General features: G+C 38.7%; 2 protein-coding genes across 3 annotated transcripts in view; both read left to right on the forward strand.

Annotated features, from left to right (window-relative positions):
• Positions 1–1,738: 1,738 nt before the first annotated feature.
• LOC118275236 (calcium/calmodulin-dependent protein kinase kinase 2) overlaps positions 1,739–15,698 on the forward strand; it is a 191,218-nt gene continuing 177,258 nt past the window's right edge. The window contains exon 1 of one of the 2 annotated variants that reach the window (XM_050697074.1): positions 1,739–1,968. In XM_050697074.1, the coding sequence (XP_050553031.1) occupies positions 1,936–1,968 (33 nt within the window). In that variant the 5' untranslated portion in view covers positions 1,739–1,935. The remainder of the gene's footprint in view (positions 1,969–15,698) is intronic. The other variant, XM_035593140.2, reaches the window with a different exon arrangement.
• LOC118275234 (phenoloxidase 1-like) lies at positions 6,678–9,053 on the forward strand. Its single transcript, XM_035593139.2, has one exon. The coding sequence runs from the start codon at positions 6,759–6,761 to the stop codon at positions 8,838–8,840; it is 2,082 nt and encodes a 693-aa protein (XP_035449032.1). The 5' UTR covers positions 6,678–6,758; the 3' UTR covers positions 8,841–9,053.

Genomic DNA, 15,698 nt, shown 5'->3' on the forward strand with positions numbered 1-15,698 from the left:
GATTTTTTTGATTGTTTGTTTGTTTGCGTTGAATGGGTTGTGAAACTACAACTATCACACTAATGTTATAATTATGTGAAAGTTTCTTTGTTTCTGACGCTGAAACCACTGAACGGATTTTTATGAAAGATACTACTTAAAGGTACTAGGTAATAGGATATCAGACCACCACAGATGGGGCCCAGTAGGGCTGATGCCTGATCCGGAGCTGCGGACTACCTAGCGGGCTTACCGGGGTTCCGGCTCAAAAAGCAGGAGAAGGAACGGGGTGGTTTTTAGTCAGTAAGAGTCTGACACTCCCTCTCGCCTCGCCCAAGGCGGGAGAAGTCATTGGATGATTTTCCCCCCTCAAAAAAAAAGGTAATAGGATAAATGCTTTTTTTACTTCAAAACGTGGGCAAAGTCACTGGCAGAAGCTAGTTCTTTCATAATTGGAAAATGCGACTTTCAGCGAGTAACCTTATGGTACAGTTCGACTGTACAGTTAAAACTATACAGTTAAGTTATAAGGAGTGTACCGTGCATTAGATAACCCTACAGATTTGGAAACTACTAAACAAAAATCTCCTATTTCACACGAATGAAGTCACACGAAGCAAGCTAGTAGTCTCTACATAAAATGATTTCTTCTAGAACATTCTCTCTAGAATATTTTCTTCGTAAGAATTTGATTTGTTTGTCTGTGCGTGGTGTTTAGTAAGATAATGTAATTGATCTAATGGATAAGAATGTGTTGACGTTTGTTAGTAAAAAGGCTTTTTGGAGATACAAACAAGGGAATAGGTATTAGGTATACGTAAGCTATAAACTGTAAATGTTAACTTGTGACCATGAGGGTTGTATGAATATGAGTTGGGAATATGACGTCATACTGGATTTCCCATAAGGGTAAAATTTAATATTGGTATGAGCTACATATGTTTTGTGTGACTTGAGTATCGAATTCAGGTTGTTTATGTTCAATGAAAAAGGTGAGCAGTTTCGTCTAGATTACGCCATAGGGTGGGAAAAATGTATGGGTGAAAAATTAGTCTGGAGCAAAGAAAATCGCTAAATGGATTTTGAATAATGCTAAAACTTTTTTCCCGGTAAAAAATTTTTTTTTTTTCAGGGAACCGCCTTCAATTTCGCTAAAAATATTCTCCCAAGTATGAAAAATACGGAAATCCGGATCAAAATCGGTTCAGCAACACGCGAGATAAACGAGAGACACACACTTATCCTTTTTGAAGTCGCTTAAAAATTATGATACGTTTTACATACATAAAGAGACTCGACGACTCTAAAGAATTTATGAACCCTTCATAAAACGGCAATGAGGCTACTAAATTGATGTAAAATGTACTTCAGGCATTTTATAGGGCTGGAAATATTTTGAATCTTTTCTACTACTTTTCATCCCAGTTTACATACGCAGTCAAAGTTCATAGAACAACTTTTTCAGAAACTGTAACATTAACAAAATATTTATTATTCTGAAAACTTCAGCGAATCCCTAGAAATTGCATTTCACTTGCAAAACACGTTTCCCGCTTCCAAACCGAATGAAATCCCAGCAAAAGCCATACAGACATGAAGAGATTGGTTTATGCATTCCGCAGAACTTAACATACATAATAAACATGCCTCCTCGCCTACAAAGCAAAGTTTTCCATCAGACAAGACTTATTATCTTCTCAATGTAGGTACTGTACGCAAACCTACGTTGCCATGGTAACGCCAGCAGCGCGCGCACCCAGTCCCCTCGACGCCCCGATGCCGACTGGACGCGTCGGTATCAATTTCGAAAATAAACATTCCTTTTTCGAACGCGTTTAAAAAATTATTTGCATGGCCAGTATTTTTGGTGTGTTTTGAGTAATGGCGGTTATGTTGATGTTGTTTTATTGAATCTGTGGTGTTGTGTGGTGGTATGGTAGTGACAGGTGATTGGCTATGGCCGAGGACGTCAAATGCGGGGGAGGCACGGTGAGTTTGTGCAAAGTTTTTTATTACACATGTAAGGCTACGGGTCTTCGCCTATCTTCGCCAGAAGCTACGTAAAACGTCCAAAAATTAAGCTACCTTTTTTGGGAAATTTTTCAGTGAAAACAAGGCTTCAAATAAATAATTCAGGATGTAAACAAAAGCCTTTGTTTTTGTTTATAGTTCTGTAAGGCTTTTGTTATCAGTTTTATCATTGTGCTACGCAGAAACTTCGGGGATATTTCTACACGTGGAGCCTCAAACAAGAGGTACCTAGTTAGAATTGATGATACAGATCAACGCAACATGCGAAACGAATAAGATAAAAAAGAAATGTTACCAAATTACCAAATTTGTCACTTTTTATCTCCACATTGTGGCATTCAACATCTGTTAAACAACCTGCATAAGAAGCTAGCTACCTATACGGCGAATGATCATTGTGTAATTTTAATCGGTGAAGAAGACTTCCTAGTGACTAAGAACTATGATAAGTTAATCACAGACATAAGGAATTGTTTACTAAAAATACAGCATACTAATATAATATTGTGTTTACCAACTTACAGATGTAGTGTCTATTCTACTTTATTCAACATACGTGTAGAAACGTTTAATAATGCTTTATGTCTAGATGTACATACAAATAAATATGCTACTGTATTGGATTCAAATTTAAATGCACCAAAATATTGCAGGCCTACTTAATAAATCAGATATCTTAACTGTGCACATTGAGGAATTAGTAAGCAAACAAATAGTCTTAGATATTATTTGTATAACAGAACACTTTATAATGTCTGGCCATGAAAAATTGTTGAACATAACGAATTACGAACTTGCTGCGTGTTATTCAAGACATAAAAAAAAACGCGGAGGTGCTTGTATTCTGGTTAAAAAGGGTCATGAATATCGGGAACTTCCAGATGTAACTAAATACTCAATATCTGGTATTATAGAATGCTGTGCTATAGAATTAATAAAATTAAAAGTAATTATTTTATGTGTCTATAGGCCACCAAAACTATCAAACTTAAATACATTTTATGAAAAATTTGAATCTATTTTAAAAACGCTATGTTCAAGAAAGGATAAAAAAAATTATTGTTTGCGGAGATTTTAACATAGATACATTAAAAAAGAATAACATATCATTGGACTTTGAATGTTGCTTGTTGAGTTTTAATCTTAAATTAGTTATCACTCAACCGACCAGGCTTAGTAGTGCTACTTGTCTGGATAACTTTGCCCACAATACAAATCAAAAATGTGATCACGAAGTATTTGACTTCGCTTTATCAGACCATACAGCTCAGTTAATAAAGATAACGGTAAATAAAACCTGTCAGCTAAAATCTTGGCGGATTAAGAGGCGTGACATGTGCGAGGAGAATCAAAAAAATTCAATAATTATCTTCAGTCACTATCTTTCTCTGATGTATACGATACAGATGACCCCAACCTAGCTTATAATAACTTTTTAAATATATTTCAAGTTCTGTACAACTCGTGTTTCCCTTATAAATCAATTTTAGTAAAACCGCATAAACAAATAAAATGGATATCACGAGGTATTCGTATCTGTAGCAAAAGGCAGCGACAACTCCTTTGGCAAAAGCGTCTTAAGCCAACAGATGAAAATAAAATAAAATTTGAAACATACGCGCGCAGATTTAAAAATATCATTAAATTAACCCAGAAAGCACAAAATAACTACATGATTAAAAATTCAAAAAATAAGTCAAAGACGTCGTGGCAAATAATCAACAATAAAAAATCTCAAAATGAACCTATCTCTAAAATATTAAAAAATAGTAAATTAATATACGACCCTAAGGAAATTGCGGAGTCCTTTAATAATTTCTTTATCGATCAAATCTCAGAAATACCTAAAGTCACAACAGATAATAGTGTACCGATAGAATATAATGATCACTCCATATTTATGGCTCCAGTTGTACCACAAGATATAATGAGGATAATTCGACATTTAAAGAACAAAAAGAGTTTCGGCTATGATGGCATCTCAACAACCGTAATAAAATTTGTATCCAGTAGCATAGCGGCCCCACTATGTCACATCATAAATAACAGTATCAGTACTGGAATATTTCCTGACAGTTTAAAAAGCGTCGTAGTTAAACCACTTTTCAAAAAGAACGATAAAGAGAATATGGCAAACTACAGGCCAATTGCCTTAATACCTATAATTTCAAAAATATTCGAAAAAGTTATTTACGAATCCCTGTATAAATTTCTAACTAAATTCAACATTCTTTGCGACGAACAAAAAGGGTTTAGAAAGAATAAAAACATAAATATGGCTGTGTATGACTTGTTAAACAATGTTATGAAAAACGTTGATACTAAAACACCTGTATGTGCAATTTATACAGACATGTCAAAAGCCTTTGATTATGTTAATCATAAAAAGCTTTTGTCAAAACTAAACGCTTATGGTATACGCGGGAATGCTCTTGATCTAATAGAATCTTATTTAAGCAATCGTAAGCAAGTGACAGAAGTTTCCAGAGTCTGTATGAGATCTAAGCAAGAAATAAAATATTTATCTTCCTATAGATACATAAAATTTGGTGTACCCCAAGGAAGCGTTCTCGGACCGTTACTCTTCTTGCTCTACATAAACGATCTGCCTCGTCAAGTCTCTAGTCCTATGGTATTGTTTGCCGACGACAGTACAGCTATAATTAATTGTATTAACAAACAGAAATACGAAACAGATGTTAATAGTGCGTTAAATACAATAATCGACTGGCTCAATAATAACAACCTATTAATCAATATAGATAAAACTAAAGCTATGCATTTTTACCAACGGGTAAAATCTGAAAACCTAAATATAAATTATAATGGTCAAATAGTCGACGAAGCAAATACGGCTAAATTTCTAGGCATCCTAATTGACAACCATCTTACATGGAAACCTCAAGCAGAAGCTATTTGCAAAAAACTAGGTTCATCAGCATATGTACTGCATAATCTTTCAAAAAAAGTAAATATTAATGCAATACTAGTAGCATATCATGGCTTGGTAGTGTCAAATCTGAGATTTGGTGTTATATTCTGGGGCAATTGTTGTGAGCGAGAAAACATTTTTAAAGCCCAAAAACGTTGTATCAGAGCAATGTTTAAGTTAAAGGTTACAGACAGCTGCAAAACTTACTTTCTAAATAATAAACTATTAACTTTTCCTTGTATTTACATATTAGAGCTTTCTATTTTTGTCAAAAGTAACATCAAATTATACCATACTTTAAAGGACACCACTAACCGAATTACAACTATCAGATCTCAATACAAAGATAAGCTATGTACCGGTGCTTACAAAACAGCCTTATTAAAAAAAAGTGTCTTCGGTATGGCACCTGTTATTTATAATAAGATTCCAAGTAGTATTAAGGAGCAACCTTTAAGAATTTTTAAAAAACAACTTGCATCTTTGTTAATACAAAAATGTTATTATTCTGTGTCTGATTTTTTATTAGATGATTTGTAGACTGATTTCTGCAAGTTTATTGTTATTTTTAATTTTTACTTTTGTGATCTCAATTTTTAAATTTTATTAGATTTATATTATCCTTTAATGTTATAGTAGATTTGTTTTCTTTATTTTAATAAGTTGTTATTATAGTACCTAAATAATGTTTTTAGCTTTAAGATTTTTCAAAATGTTTGCATGCCAGATGGTAGAATGTACCAGGAACGATTTATCTTTGTAAGACCTTATATTTGTACCTACATTCAATGCAAATAAATGATATCCTATTCTATTCTTTATTACTGAAAATTTAAATGTGTATTTTCCACAATCAAAAATAAATGTCAATACAATAAAATGTCCAAAAATAATTTCACACAAAAACGTGATGTTAGTACAGAATAAATTGAGTATCATTTAAAACAATACCATATTCGAAATCCAAATAGCACACTAGCAGTAGGTACATAACACCTTTTATTAATCCTATTGCTGTACCTACTGTGTGCTATTACTGTGAATTAAATATAAATACTAAAATATGTGTACCTTCGACAAGACACCCAAAGATTCGTTCAATTTTCTACAGTAATATGTTGCCCCTCTAGGATTTACTGCTGTAAACAGTTCAAACCTTCTGATAATTTAACAAACAAATCACGAATAAACCCAATACAACATCAGAATCGAACCCGCGACACTGCGAAGCCGTCACTCCGCGAACCATCCCTTCAAAGATGTGCCTACTTAAAGATTATAAGAGATTTATAAGATTACCAGTAGATTATTTAATGGAAATAAAAATTCTTAACATCTTCAGAAGGGTCTCACTTCTTGCTACCGTTAGGGACCTGATCACGGTAGTGAGAGCGCGAAAAGAGTTTGTCCACACAACCAGCCTCCTACCTGGCTTGCAAGGTCCTGGCTTTCCTATCAAGACTGATCTGCAAACTGCATCATGGTTGGGTCTGTATCGAGTGCATACCTAGAAAAGCTAATAGCACAGTAAAGTTAATACATCCACTTAGTTTACTATTCACTTACGTGCCCCATGACCACATAGAGTCCCCCACAAGTCTCGATAACTGCTTGGTTCTCACCGTACTATCAGTTCCCGTGTGGTTTTGCACTCGAAATTACTGCACGCGTCGTGACGTTACTAGTCACCTACTGGACACCCAGTATAAATTGTCCACCGACTGTCAGGACAAACCATTCCACTTCACAGTTTCTGTGAAGTGAGTGACTAATTATTAATTTATTTAATAGTTAATTTTAATTTCTAACTGTCGACATGGGGGATGTCGTAGAACACCTTAAATTGCTGTTCGATCGGCCAAACGAACCCTTAATTACACCTAAGGGTGACAACAAAGCCGTCTTTCAGCTATCCGAAAAGCTTGTGCCTCCGGAATACGCAAACAATGGCGTCGAATTAAACGACCGTTTCGGTGACGACGCCACTGAGAAAATCCCCCTCAAGACTTTGGACTCTTACCCTTCTTTCTCGAAGGCATCAGAACTGCCCAGAGATGCTGACTTCTCACTCTTCCTGCCAAAACACCAGGAAATGGCGACCGAAGTCATTGATGCTTTCATGAATGTACCACAGAATCAGCTGCAAGATTTCCTGTCAACTTGTGTTTACGCAAGAGCAAACCTCAACCCACAGCTCTTCAACTACTGCTACTCAGTAGCACTGATGCACCGTGATGACACCAAGAATGTGCCAATCCAGAACTTTGCAGAGACTTTCCCTTCCAAGTTCATGGACTCTCAAGTGTTCGAGAGAGCCCGTGAGGTGACCGCTGTGTTGCCACAAAATGTGCCACGTATCCCGATCATCATCCCAAGGGACTACACCGCTACGGATTTGGAAGAAGAACATCGTTTAGCTTACTGGCGTGAAGATATTGGTGTCAACCTCCATCACTGGCATTGGCATCTTGTATACCCATTCACTGCAACTCAGAGATCTATTGTTGCTAAAGATCGTCGTGGAGAGCTTTTCTTCTACATGCATCAACAACTCATTGCCCGTTACAACTGTGAGCGTCTGAACAACTCTATGAAGAGAGTAAAGAAATTCAGCAACTGGAGGGAGCCAATCCCAGAGGCTTACTTCCCAAAGCTGAACAGTCTTACGTCAGCCCGCGGTTGGCCGCCACGGCAAGCCAACATGTACTGGCAGGACTTGAACCGTCCCGTCGACGGACTTAACGTTACCATCAATGACATGGAGCGATGGAGGAGAAATGTTGAGGAGGCTATCTCGACTGGTAGGGTGACGTTGGCGGACGGTACTTCAACCGATTTGACCATCGACATTCTGGGTAACATGCTGGAGGCCAGCATCCTGACCCCCAACAGGGAGCTGTACGGCAGCATACACAACAACGGGCACAGTTTCGCCGCCTACATGCACGACCCTACTCACCGTTACCTCGAAAGCTTCGGTGTCATTGCTGATGAAGCGACCACCATGCGTGATCCCTTCTTCTACCGCTGGCACGCGTGGATTGACGACACCTGCCAGAGGCACAAGGAGTCTCAGTACGTGCGCCCCTACACTCGCTCAGAGCTTGAGAACCCCGGTGTTCAAGTGACCTCAATAGCAGTCGAGACTGCCGGTGGCCAACCTAACACACTCAATACTTTCTGGATGTCGAGTGATGTGGATCTTTCAAAGGGTTTGGACTTTTCCGACCGTGGTGCCGTATACGCTCGTTTCACTCATCTTAACAACAGAGCCTTCCGTTATGTTATCAAGGTTAACAACACTGGCAGCGCTCGTAGGACAACTGTTCGTATCTTTATGGCACCCAAGTTTGATGAACGTAACTTGGTTTGGTCTCTTGCCGATCAACGCAAGATGTTCATCGAAATGGACCGATTCGTGCATCCATTGAATGCCGGCGAAAACACTATTACCCGTTCGTCAACGGATTCTTCCGTGACGATCCCATTCGAGCAGACTTTCCGTGACCTCTCGCCGCAGGGCAGCGACCCCCGCCGCACCAGTCTAGCAGAGTTCAACTTCTGCGGTTGTGGATGGCCTCAGCACATGCTGGTCCCCAAGGGCACTGAAGCTGGCGCTGCTTACCAGCTCTTCGTTATGCTTTCTAACTACGACCTAGACAGCGTGGACCAACCTGACGGAACTCAGCTGAGTTGCGTTGAGGCATCTAGCTTCTGCGGTTTGAAGGACAAGAAGTACCCTGACCGCCGCGCCATGGGCTTCCCCTTCGACAGACCATCAAGCATTGCCACCAACATTGAAGACTTCATCCTACCGAATATGGCGCTGCAAGATATTACCATCCGCTTGTCTAACGTCGTTGAACCAAACCCTAGAAACCCAACATCAACTGTTTAACCTCAACATTCGTTAGCAAGGACCATGATTGAAATAGAAACTGCATAGTTTTAGTAGGCACATAGGATTAAAAAAAGGCTGATTTTAAGTTAAGAGAACCAAGTGTAAATATTGTAAATAGAATTAATAATTATTTAGGTTTTAGTTATAGACCCGTTTATGAAATATGTAGAATAGATAATTAGATAGGATTACAATAAATGAATAAATGAATAGAGAAATTATTTTCAACCCATAAAATTACAGGACGATGTTACAAAGAGGGTGTTAAAATTTTATGATTCTGTACGATACTTTGCTTTCATAGGATATTCCTGAAAATTACCGGGTCTTAGAGAATATTTCATTAGTAATGTTATAGCTTCAGTATTGTGTAGTTTGTTCGTAAATTAATAATGTTGTTTGTTTGTTGTGTTTACCCTTCATTCCGATGTTAATGTGGGCTGTTTATGTCAGTCGTCTGACAGAATAATTTATCAGAGCACTACGTATTTTATGTAATTATTTTTGAGAAGAATACATTTCGTTATGGAACATTGATTAATAAAAATGACCAGGTATAAGTGTGGGAAAGCCATGAATGGGTTAACTTGATCGGAGTTGTACCACGGCTTCATAGATAACCGACGTGAAACAACGCTTGCGTTGTGTGAGTGAGGTTACCGGATGCCCAATCTCCTAATCTCCGATTCCCCAACAACCCTCAAACTCCTAACCCACAAAAGGCCGGTAACGCACTTGTAACGCCTTTGTTGTTTCGCGTATGAGGTGATCCGTCTGCTCGTTTACCGGCTTATTTACCGCCTTATAACATAACAAAAAGTTATCTTCAAAAAATATCCAATGTGAATGAGAGGTTCGGTACGTATACTAAAATAAAATTCTTGTAAGCCTATCCCTTGTTCCTGGTTACCATTAAAAATCTTCAATAAAAAATCCAATTAATTTTCACATCAATCATACGACCCACATATGTAAAGTTGTATACCTACCTACTGAGATACTATGTAGTACGTAAGTATGTAGACTCACCGAAAAATTATAATTTTCCCGAATATTTTCCTACGGGGATACGACACCGTTTTTCTCCTTCATAAACTCCGATATTGATCCCTTTACCTTCGGGAACGTTTAATACATTATATACCTATAAGTATGTAAAATATTAACGTCTCATAAGTGATTATTAGGTACTTTAAGAATATTTTGTGTACACACACTTTTTGTTTTGGCTCGCCTCCTATTACATGGGACTTACAACATAAATTGTGAAAAGTGGGTGTACAATGTACATTGTACAGTGGCATTACGTGCCTTAATGTGCACCTCTTCGGGGATTAAAAAACGTTGCCCCACACTAGAAAATTATCTTGTGTAGTTGCTTTAACTACGTTTAAAGTAATCGAAACGAGAGCACGTTCGGCGATCTGATTGGCCGGCTCCAAAAACCACCTAATTTTTGTATGTGGAATTGTAGGTACAGACCTGTAACAGAGACAGAACACAGAGTTGTTGCACACATACATAACCTCACGCCTGTTCCCCATGGGGGAAAACAGAAACTATGGAACGCCAATTGCCACGAATCTTACACACCTCTTTCACTTGTTGTTCTGTGCAGGAATCGAAACCGCGACACGTTTGCGTGGTTGCCAGTGGTCCAGCCATTCATCTCTGCTTACCCCTTCTTGAATTAAAAGCCGTGTTACGTCATTATACACGTGGTAGTACTGTTTGTTTGAGAGCATTCCGTGAACAGACAACGTTGTGAAGTAATTTATCTTAATTAATAAATAATGCCGGCGTGTCGAGAGAAGAGAGAATAATTACCTCCTGCTACAAAATTCTGATTCCATTCTTATATAATTGGATTGTTTTCATCATTGAGGGTTGCTCAGTGCAGCCCTTCCAGCTGTGGTGATTGCAGAAAATAAAACGAGACTGTGGGAGAGTCGTGTCGGTACGAATGGGCCGGCTAGACCGGAGTGATACCACGGCCTCACCGAAAACCGACGTGAAACAACGCTTGCGTTGTTTCGTTGTGTGAGTGAGATTATCGGAGGCCCAATTACCCCCTTCCTAATCAACAACCCTTAAATTTCTATCCTTCTAAAGGCCGGCAACGCACATGTAACGCCTCTGGTGTTTCGGGTGTCCATGGGCGACGGTGATTGCTTACTATCAGGTATCATCCGTCACCTCATTTACCAGCTTATAACATAAAAAAAGAAAAACAAAAAACACTTGACAGCACCCTTACTTCTGAGAATTTCGTAATAGCCAACTAAGGTTATACGCTTTTGACAGAGGCCGACTAAGGTCCGCTCTATGATAAGCCCAAACGTTTTAAGTGGCATTCTCCAACTCTTCTGATAGCAAGATCTCTCGTATAGAGGCTCATAGTCCAGCAGTAGACAATCAGAGGCTATAAAAGAGTGCAGCTCTACTTAATTTTGTAGTCAAAACGACGCCTGTTTAGCTTCATAATATAGGTTTGGTTAGAAAGACAGAATGTGGATCAATAAAATGATTTATTAATTCAAAAGTACTACTGAAAAGCTGTAGTGTGTCTGTCTGTAGAAAATACATGACATTCGGCACCAAAAGGCTGGCTTAACCGGAATGATACCACGGTCTCAGAGAATGCTGACGTGAAACAACGCTTGCGTTGTGCGGGTGAGGTTATCGGTGGCCCAATTACCCCCTTCCCAATTCCCGATTTCCTAACAAACCTTTAAATTCCAAACCCCCAAAATGCCGGCAACGCACTTGTGTTTCGGGTGTCCATGGGCGACGGCGACTGTTTACCATCAAGTAATCCGTCTGCTCGTTTACCGGTTTATATCATACACAAAAACCAAAGGAATATGATGAATTTCAGGAGATCCATTAGTAATGAAGGCATTGAACCTGAAAACTTTGTAAGTCCACTCGAAACTACTTAGTTATTGAAACAACAAACACTATTACCGAACCATAACTCATAACTCAATGATGGTAGGTATTCGAGTCATCAATATTGTATTGATATATGGTCATTCTTCTACTTAAGTAATAAGAGGTCTGTGACCCTTTGACAGTTATCATATTAGAGAACAATGTCGCTTTCTCTGTCTGTCTCGATGTATGCTTCTTCATCATCAGCTGAAAGACTTCCACATTTTCTCTGCTGGAAAAGGCGCTCCTCGCGTTGAATAACACCTAGCCATTTTTATCCAATGGCTACCAGCGACTCTGATAAAGTTTGTGTATGCTGAGATTTTTAAAACTATGTAAGAAAGGATATTTTATGAGGAGGTAAAATCATCCAATATCTTCTCTTGCCTTGGGCGAGGCGAGAGGGAGTGTCAGACTCTTACTGACTAAAAACCACCGTTTCTACTCCTGCTTTTCGGGCTGGAGCCCCGGTAACCCGCTAGGTAGTCCGCAACTCCGGGTCCGCAGCAGCCCTACTGGACCCCATCTGTGGTGGTCAGATGAAACAATGTAAAGCTTCTGATGTATTTTTTTTAATAGATAGGGTTATTATTTATACCTATATAGTTAGAGGTACATAGATTATTGGAGCGTGTAAAGCTGTAGGCAAGAGTTAGTAAGTAATAAAAGGTCTGTGACCCCTAGAGGTTGTCATATTATGGAATAAAATGAGTTTAGTTTATTGGGCTGATGTCTACTGGCGGCCGGCCAAGTTGAAGGCAATATTCTCAGCCTGCCCGCTTTATCTACCATCCTATTATAGTTTTATGAAATCAAAGTAAGTGAATTTTCTAGCTGGGAATATTTTCTCACTAAGGTAAGTGCTTAAGTATTTATAACTCTGTTGTTTTAGGGTATAAGCCGGTAGGCGAGCAGACGGATCACCTGATGGTAAGCAAGCGTTGCCACCTATGGACATCACGAAACACCAGTTGTGTTTTGTAACACAACTGGTGTTTTTTGTAACGCACTTGTGTGCGTTGCCGGCTTTTTTGAGTGTTAGGAATTTAAGGGTTGTGGGAGAATCGGGGTTTGGAAAAATGACCATAATGATACCTACTGAGGAAAGCGTAATAAAGAAGACATCTTGCGTCTATTCCACGTAGATACTTTCTGGCGAAAAAAAAAACAAGTGGAGAACAAAATGACAAAGTAATGTCTATTCGTATCCTCCTATGAATAAAACTACAAGTTTAAATACACACAGAATGACAAGAGGATACTGGAATCTATAAAAAATAGTAAAAAATGTAAATTCTATTCTGTCACAGTTCTGCATACGACAATTTCATAGTAAAACGTTCAACTTCTCAGAACAGTAAAGCGTCGCTTCGATTCTTAGAATTTGCCAATGTCAATTTTTATTGGAATATGTAGAACAAAACTGGTTTTGAAAGAGAATACAGTTTATGCCTCGAAACTTTTAAGAATAAGTTAAACTTTTCACTATTACTTACCATTATCACCAACTTTACTCTTCCAGCAAGTGTTAATGATTGAAGGACACATTTGACAGAGGCTGATCGCAATCTTAACCGACATGGAGTTCACGCTCATACGTTGAAGTCCAAATGGTCTAGACGCTTCGGTTTCAGAGGAATTTCCTCTCACGGACCCTTCGGTTGTGGAATGAACTCCCGTCACGGTTCTACCGTTCTTCATCAGTCATATTAATTTCAAATAACAACAAACAATGAAGTCATATAACATCAATAGTCTATAAATGGTTAATACTGACCAAAGGCCTCTTCTCGCTTTTCAGAAGGGTTGAGCACTAATCACCAAGCTTGCTCAATGTGGGTTGGCGATTTTAAAATTATAATTAGAAATTATAAGCCCAAGTTTCGTCATATAGCTTTCCATACTCATTTGTCAGTGTCTAAATATGCTTAGAAAGTGTATATACGTCGGAAAAGGTCACATTGGTACCTACCGTTGGTAAGTTTCGAACCCTCAGCCTCATACGTGGAGAAGCCGACGTTTGAAACCTCCGGGCCACCACGACACAGAAGAAGCAAATAGCTTTAACAATATATCTAGTTCTAATAAGTACCAACGATAACTCTAATAAGCAGACAGCCACAGTTAAATAATTCCCTCGATATCAAAAGCTTATCAGTCCTCGATAGTCTCGATACAAATACGGTAACTGATAACGTTACCGAATCCTTTACTGATAACGACTTGCATGGAACTTATGTTGATAGTAACGCGGTACGGACTGACGCATAACTTCACACCGGTTTTTCCCTGATAGATAGGTAGGGAAGGATTATTGGTTAATCGGCAGACGATCTCTGATTGTAATGTCGCGTCTTGTTTTGTCTTCCAATAGGTATTGTAGATATTATTATTGGGAGGCGATTCTAATACCTCCTAATTCGATTGTAATGAACCGCGTGCACCTCAAGTAGCCATCAGACCACCAGGGCCCAGCAGTGCTGATGCCTGATCCGGAGCTGCGGACTACCTAGTTTACCGGGGCTCCAGTTCGAAAAGCAGGAGTAGGAACGGGGTAGGTTTTAGTCAATAAGAGTCTGACACTCGCCTCGCTTAAGGTGAGAGAAGTCATTGGATGATTTTTCCCGTTAAAAAAATACTATTAATGGAGCACAAAGATAAATAAAACTTCACCAAAGAAACAAATCTAAAATCTTCAATCTTCTTAAACAGCTCCGTCTGGTACCGCTAAATAAACCAAACTCCCGTACAAGAAACAACCAAACAGCAGATCTGTTTCTGAACAAAATTAATCAATCCACGAGCATCTCATAATTAACCTTCGTAAACAAATCACCTCTATCTAAGATTAGCACGCAATCACGTTGGAAAAATGTTCAACAAAACTGTTGCAAGTAAACAGAGGGATCCGCAGAAACTTGTCTATTTTCAGAACGGGATTGTGTATGAATCCGGTCCGTGATTTTAGCTTTTTTTATAAGTTTTCTAGCAGCTGGGTAGTATCCTAGAAATACTGCTTATAATATAAACCACGTTTAATTTCTGAGCAAGGAAATTGAACATGTCTTGTGTTGTATAATAAATATTCTTTGTATTATTATGTTTGTTTTGTTTTGAGATTCCTTAAGAGACGGCCTTAGGTACCTGTTCCTGTTATATTATGACTGCTGAACAAGGGATCCTTGATTCCCGAGATTGGTGGATTCCCGGATTTCTCGTTGAAAAGATTTTTTTGACTGGGAAAAATCATTCAATAACTTTTCGCCTTGGGCGAAGTAAGAGGGAGTATCAGACTCTTACTGATTAAAAGCCACCCTGTTCCTACTCCTGCTTTTCGAGCCGGTTTTCTAGCCCCGGTAACCCGATAGGTAGTCCGCACCAGTAGATATTCCTGCTGCTAAAATGAAATGAATTAAATGTATGTTGTATTAATAAAAGCTATTCAAAATCAAAATCAAACTAGCAACCTATAACGTATACTATATCTATACTAGACAACACCCATAGTGGACAGGTCACCGGTCTATTGGCCAACCTATTACAATGATAGTAAGCACACAGCCGCCGAGTGGCCGGGCGCGGGGCCCGGAGCTCTCAACGTAATAAGCTTAACAGTTTCAATTCCAACTTACGCTCAATAGACCGCCTTTGTTCACTGATTCTGTATGAATATTATATTATTGTGGATATAGTTTATGAGGAATTTGAGCTAGTGGGTTGGGCAATGTAATGTTGCTCGTTCTTCTCCATGGGAATCTACACTTTGGAACGAGTCATCATAATAACTTGAGTACAGGTGGACACGGGTTCAACTAAAGATATGTTTTTTTTTATATGGAAAGATGTGTGCTATGGATGCGTGCTATGGATGGTTTACCTACTATCGATACATCGCATACTCGAGCTGCACATTTTTCTCGT

This window comes from Spodoptera frugiperda, chromosome 11 (assembly GCF_023101765.2).
Source record: "Spodoptera frugiperda isolate SF20-4 chromosome 11, AGI-APGP_CSIRO_Sfru_2.0, whole genome shotgun sequence".
Lineage (NCBI taxonomy): Eukaryota > Metazoa > Arthropoda > Insecta > Lepidoptera > Noctuidae > Spodoptera > Spodoptera frugiperda.

Excerpts from the sequence above, each read along its gene's own strand:
- LOC118275234 (XM_035593139.2), top strand. The coding sequence starts at position 6,759 with ATGGGGGATGTCGTAGAACACCTTAAATTGCTGTTCGATCGGCCAAAC.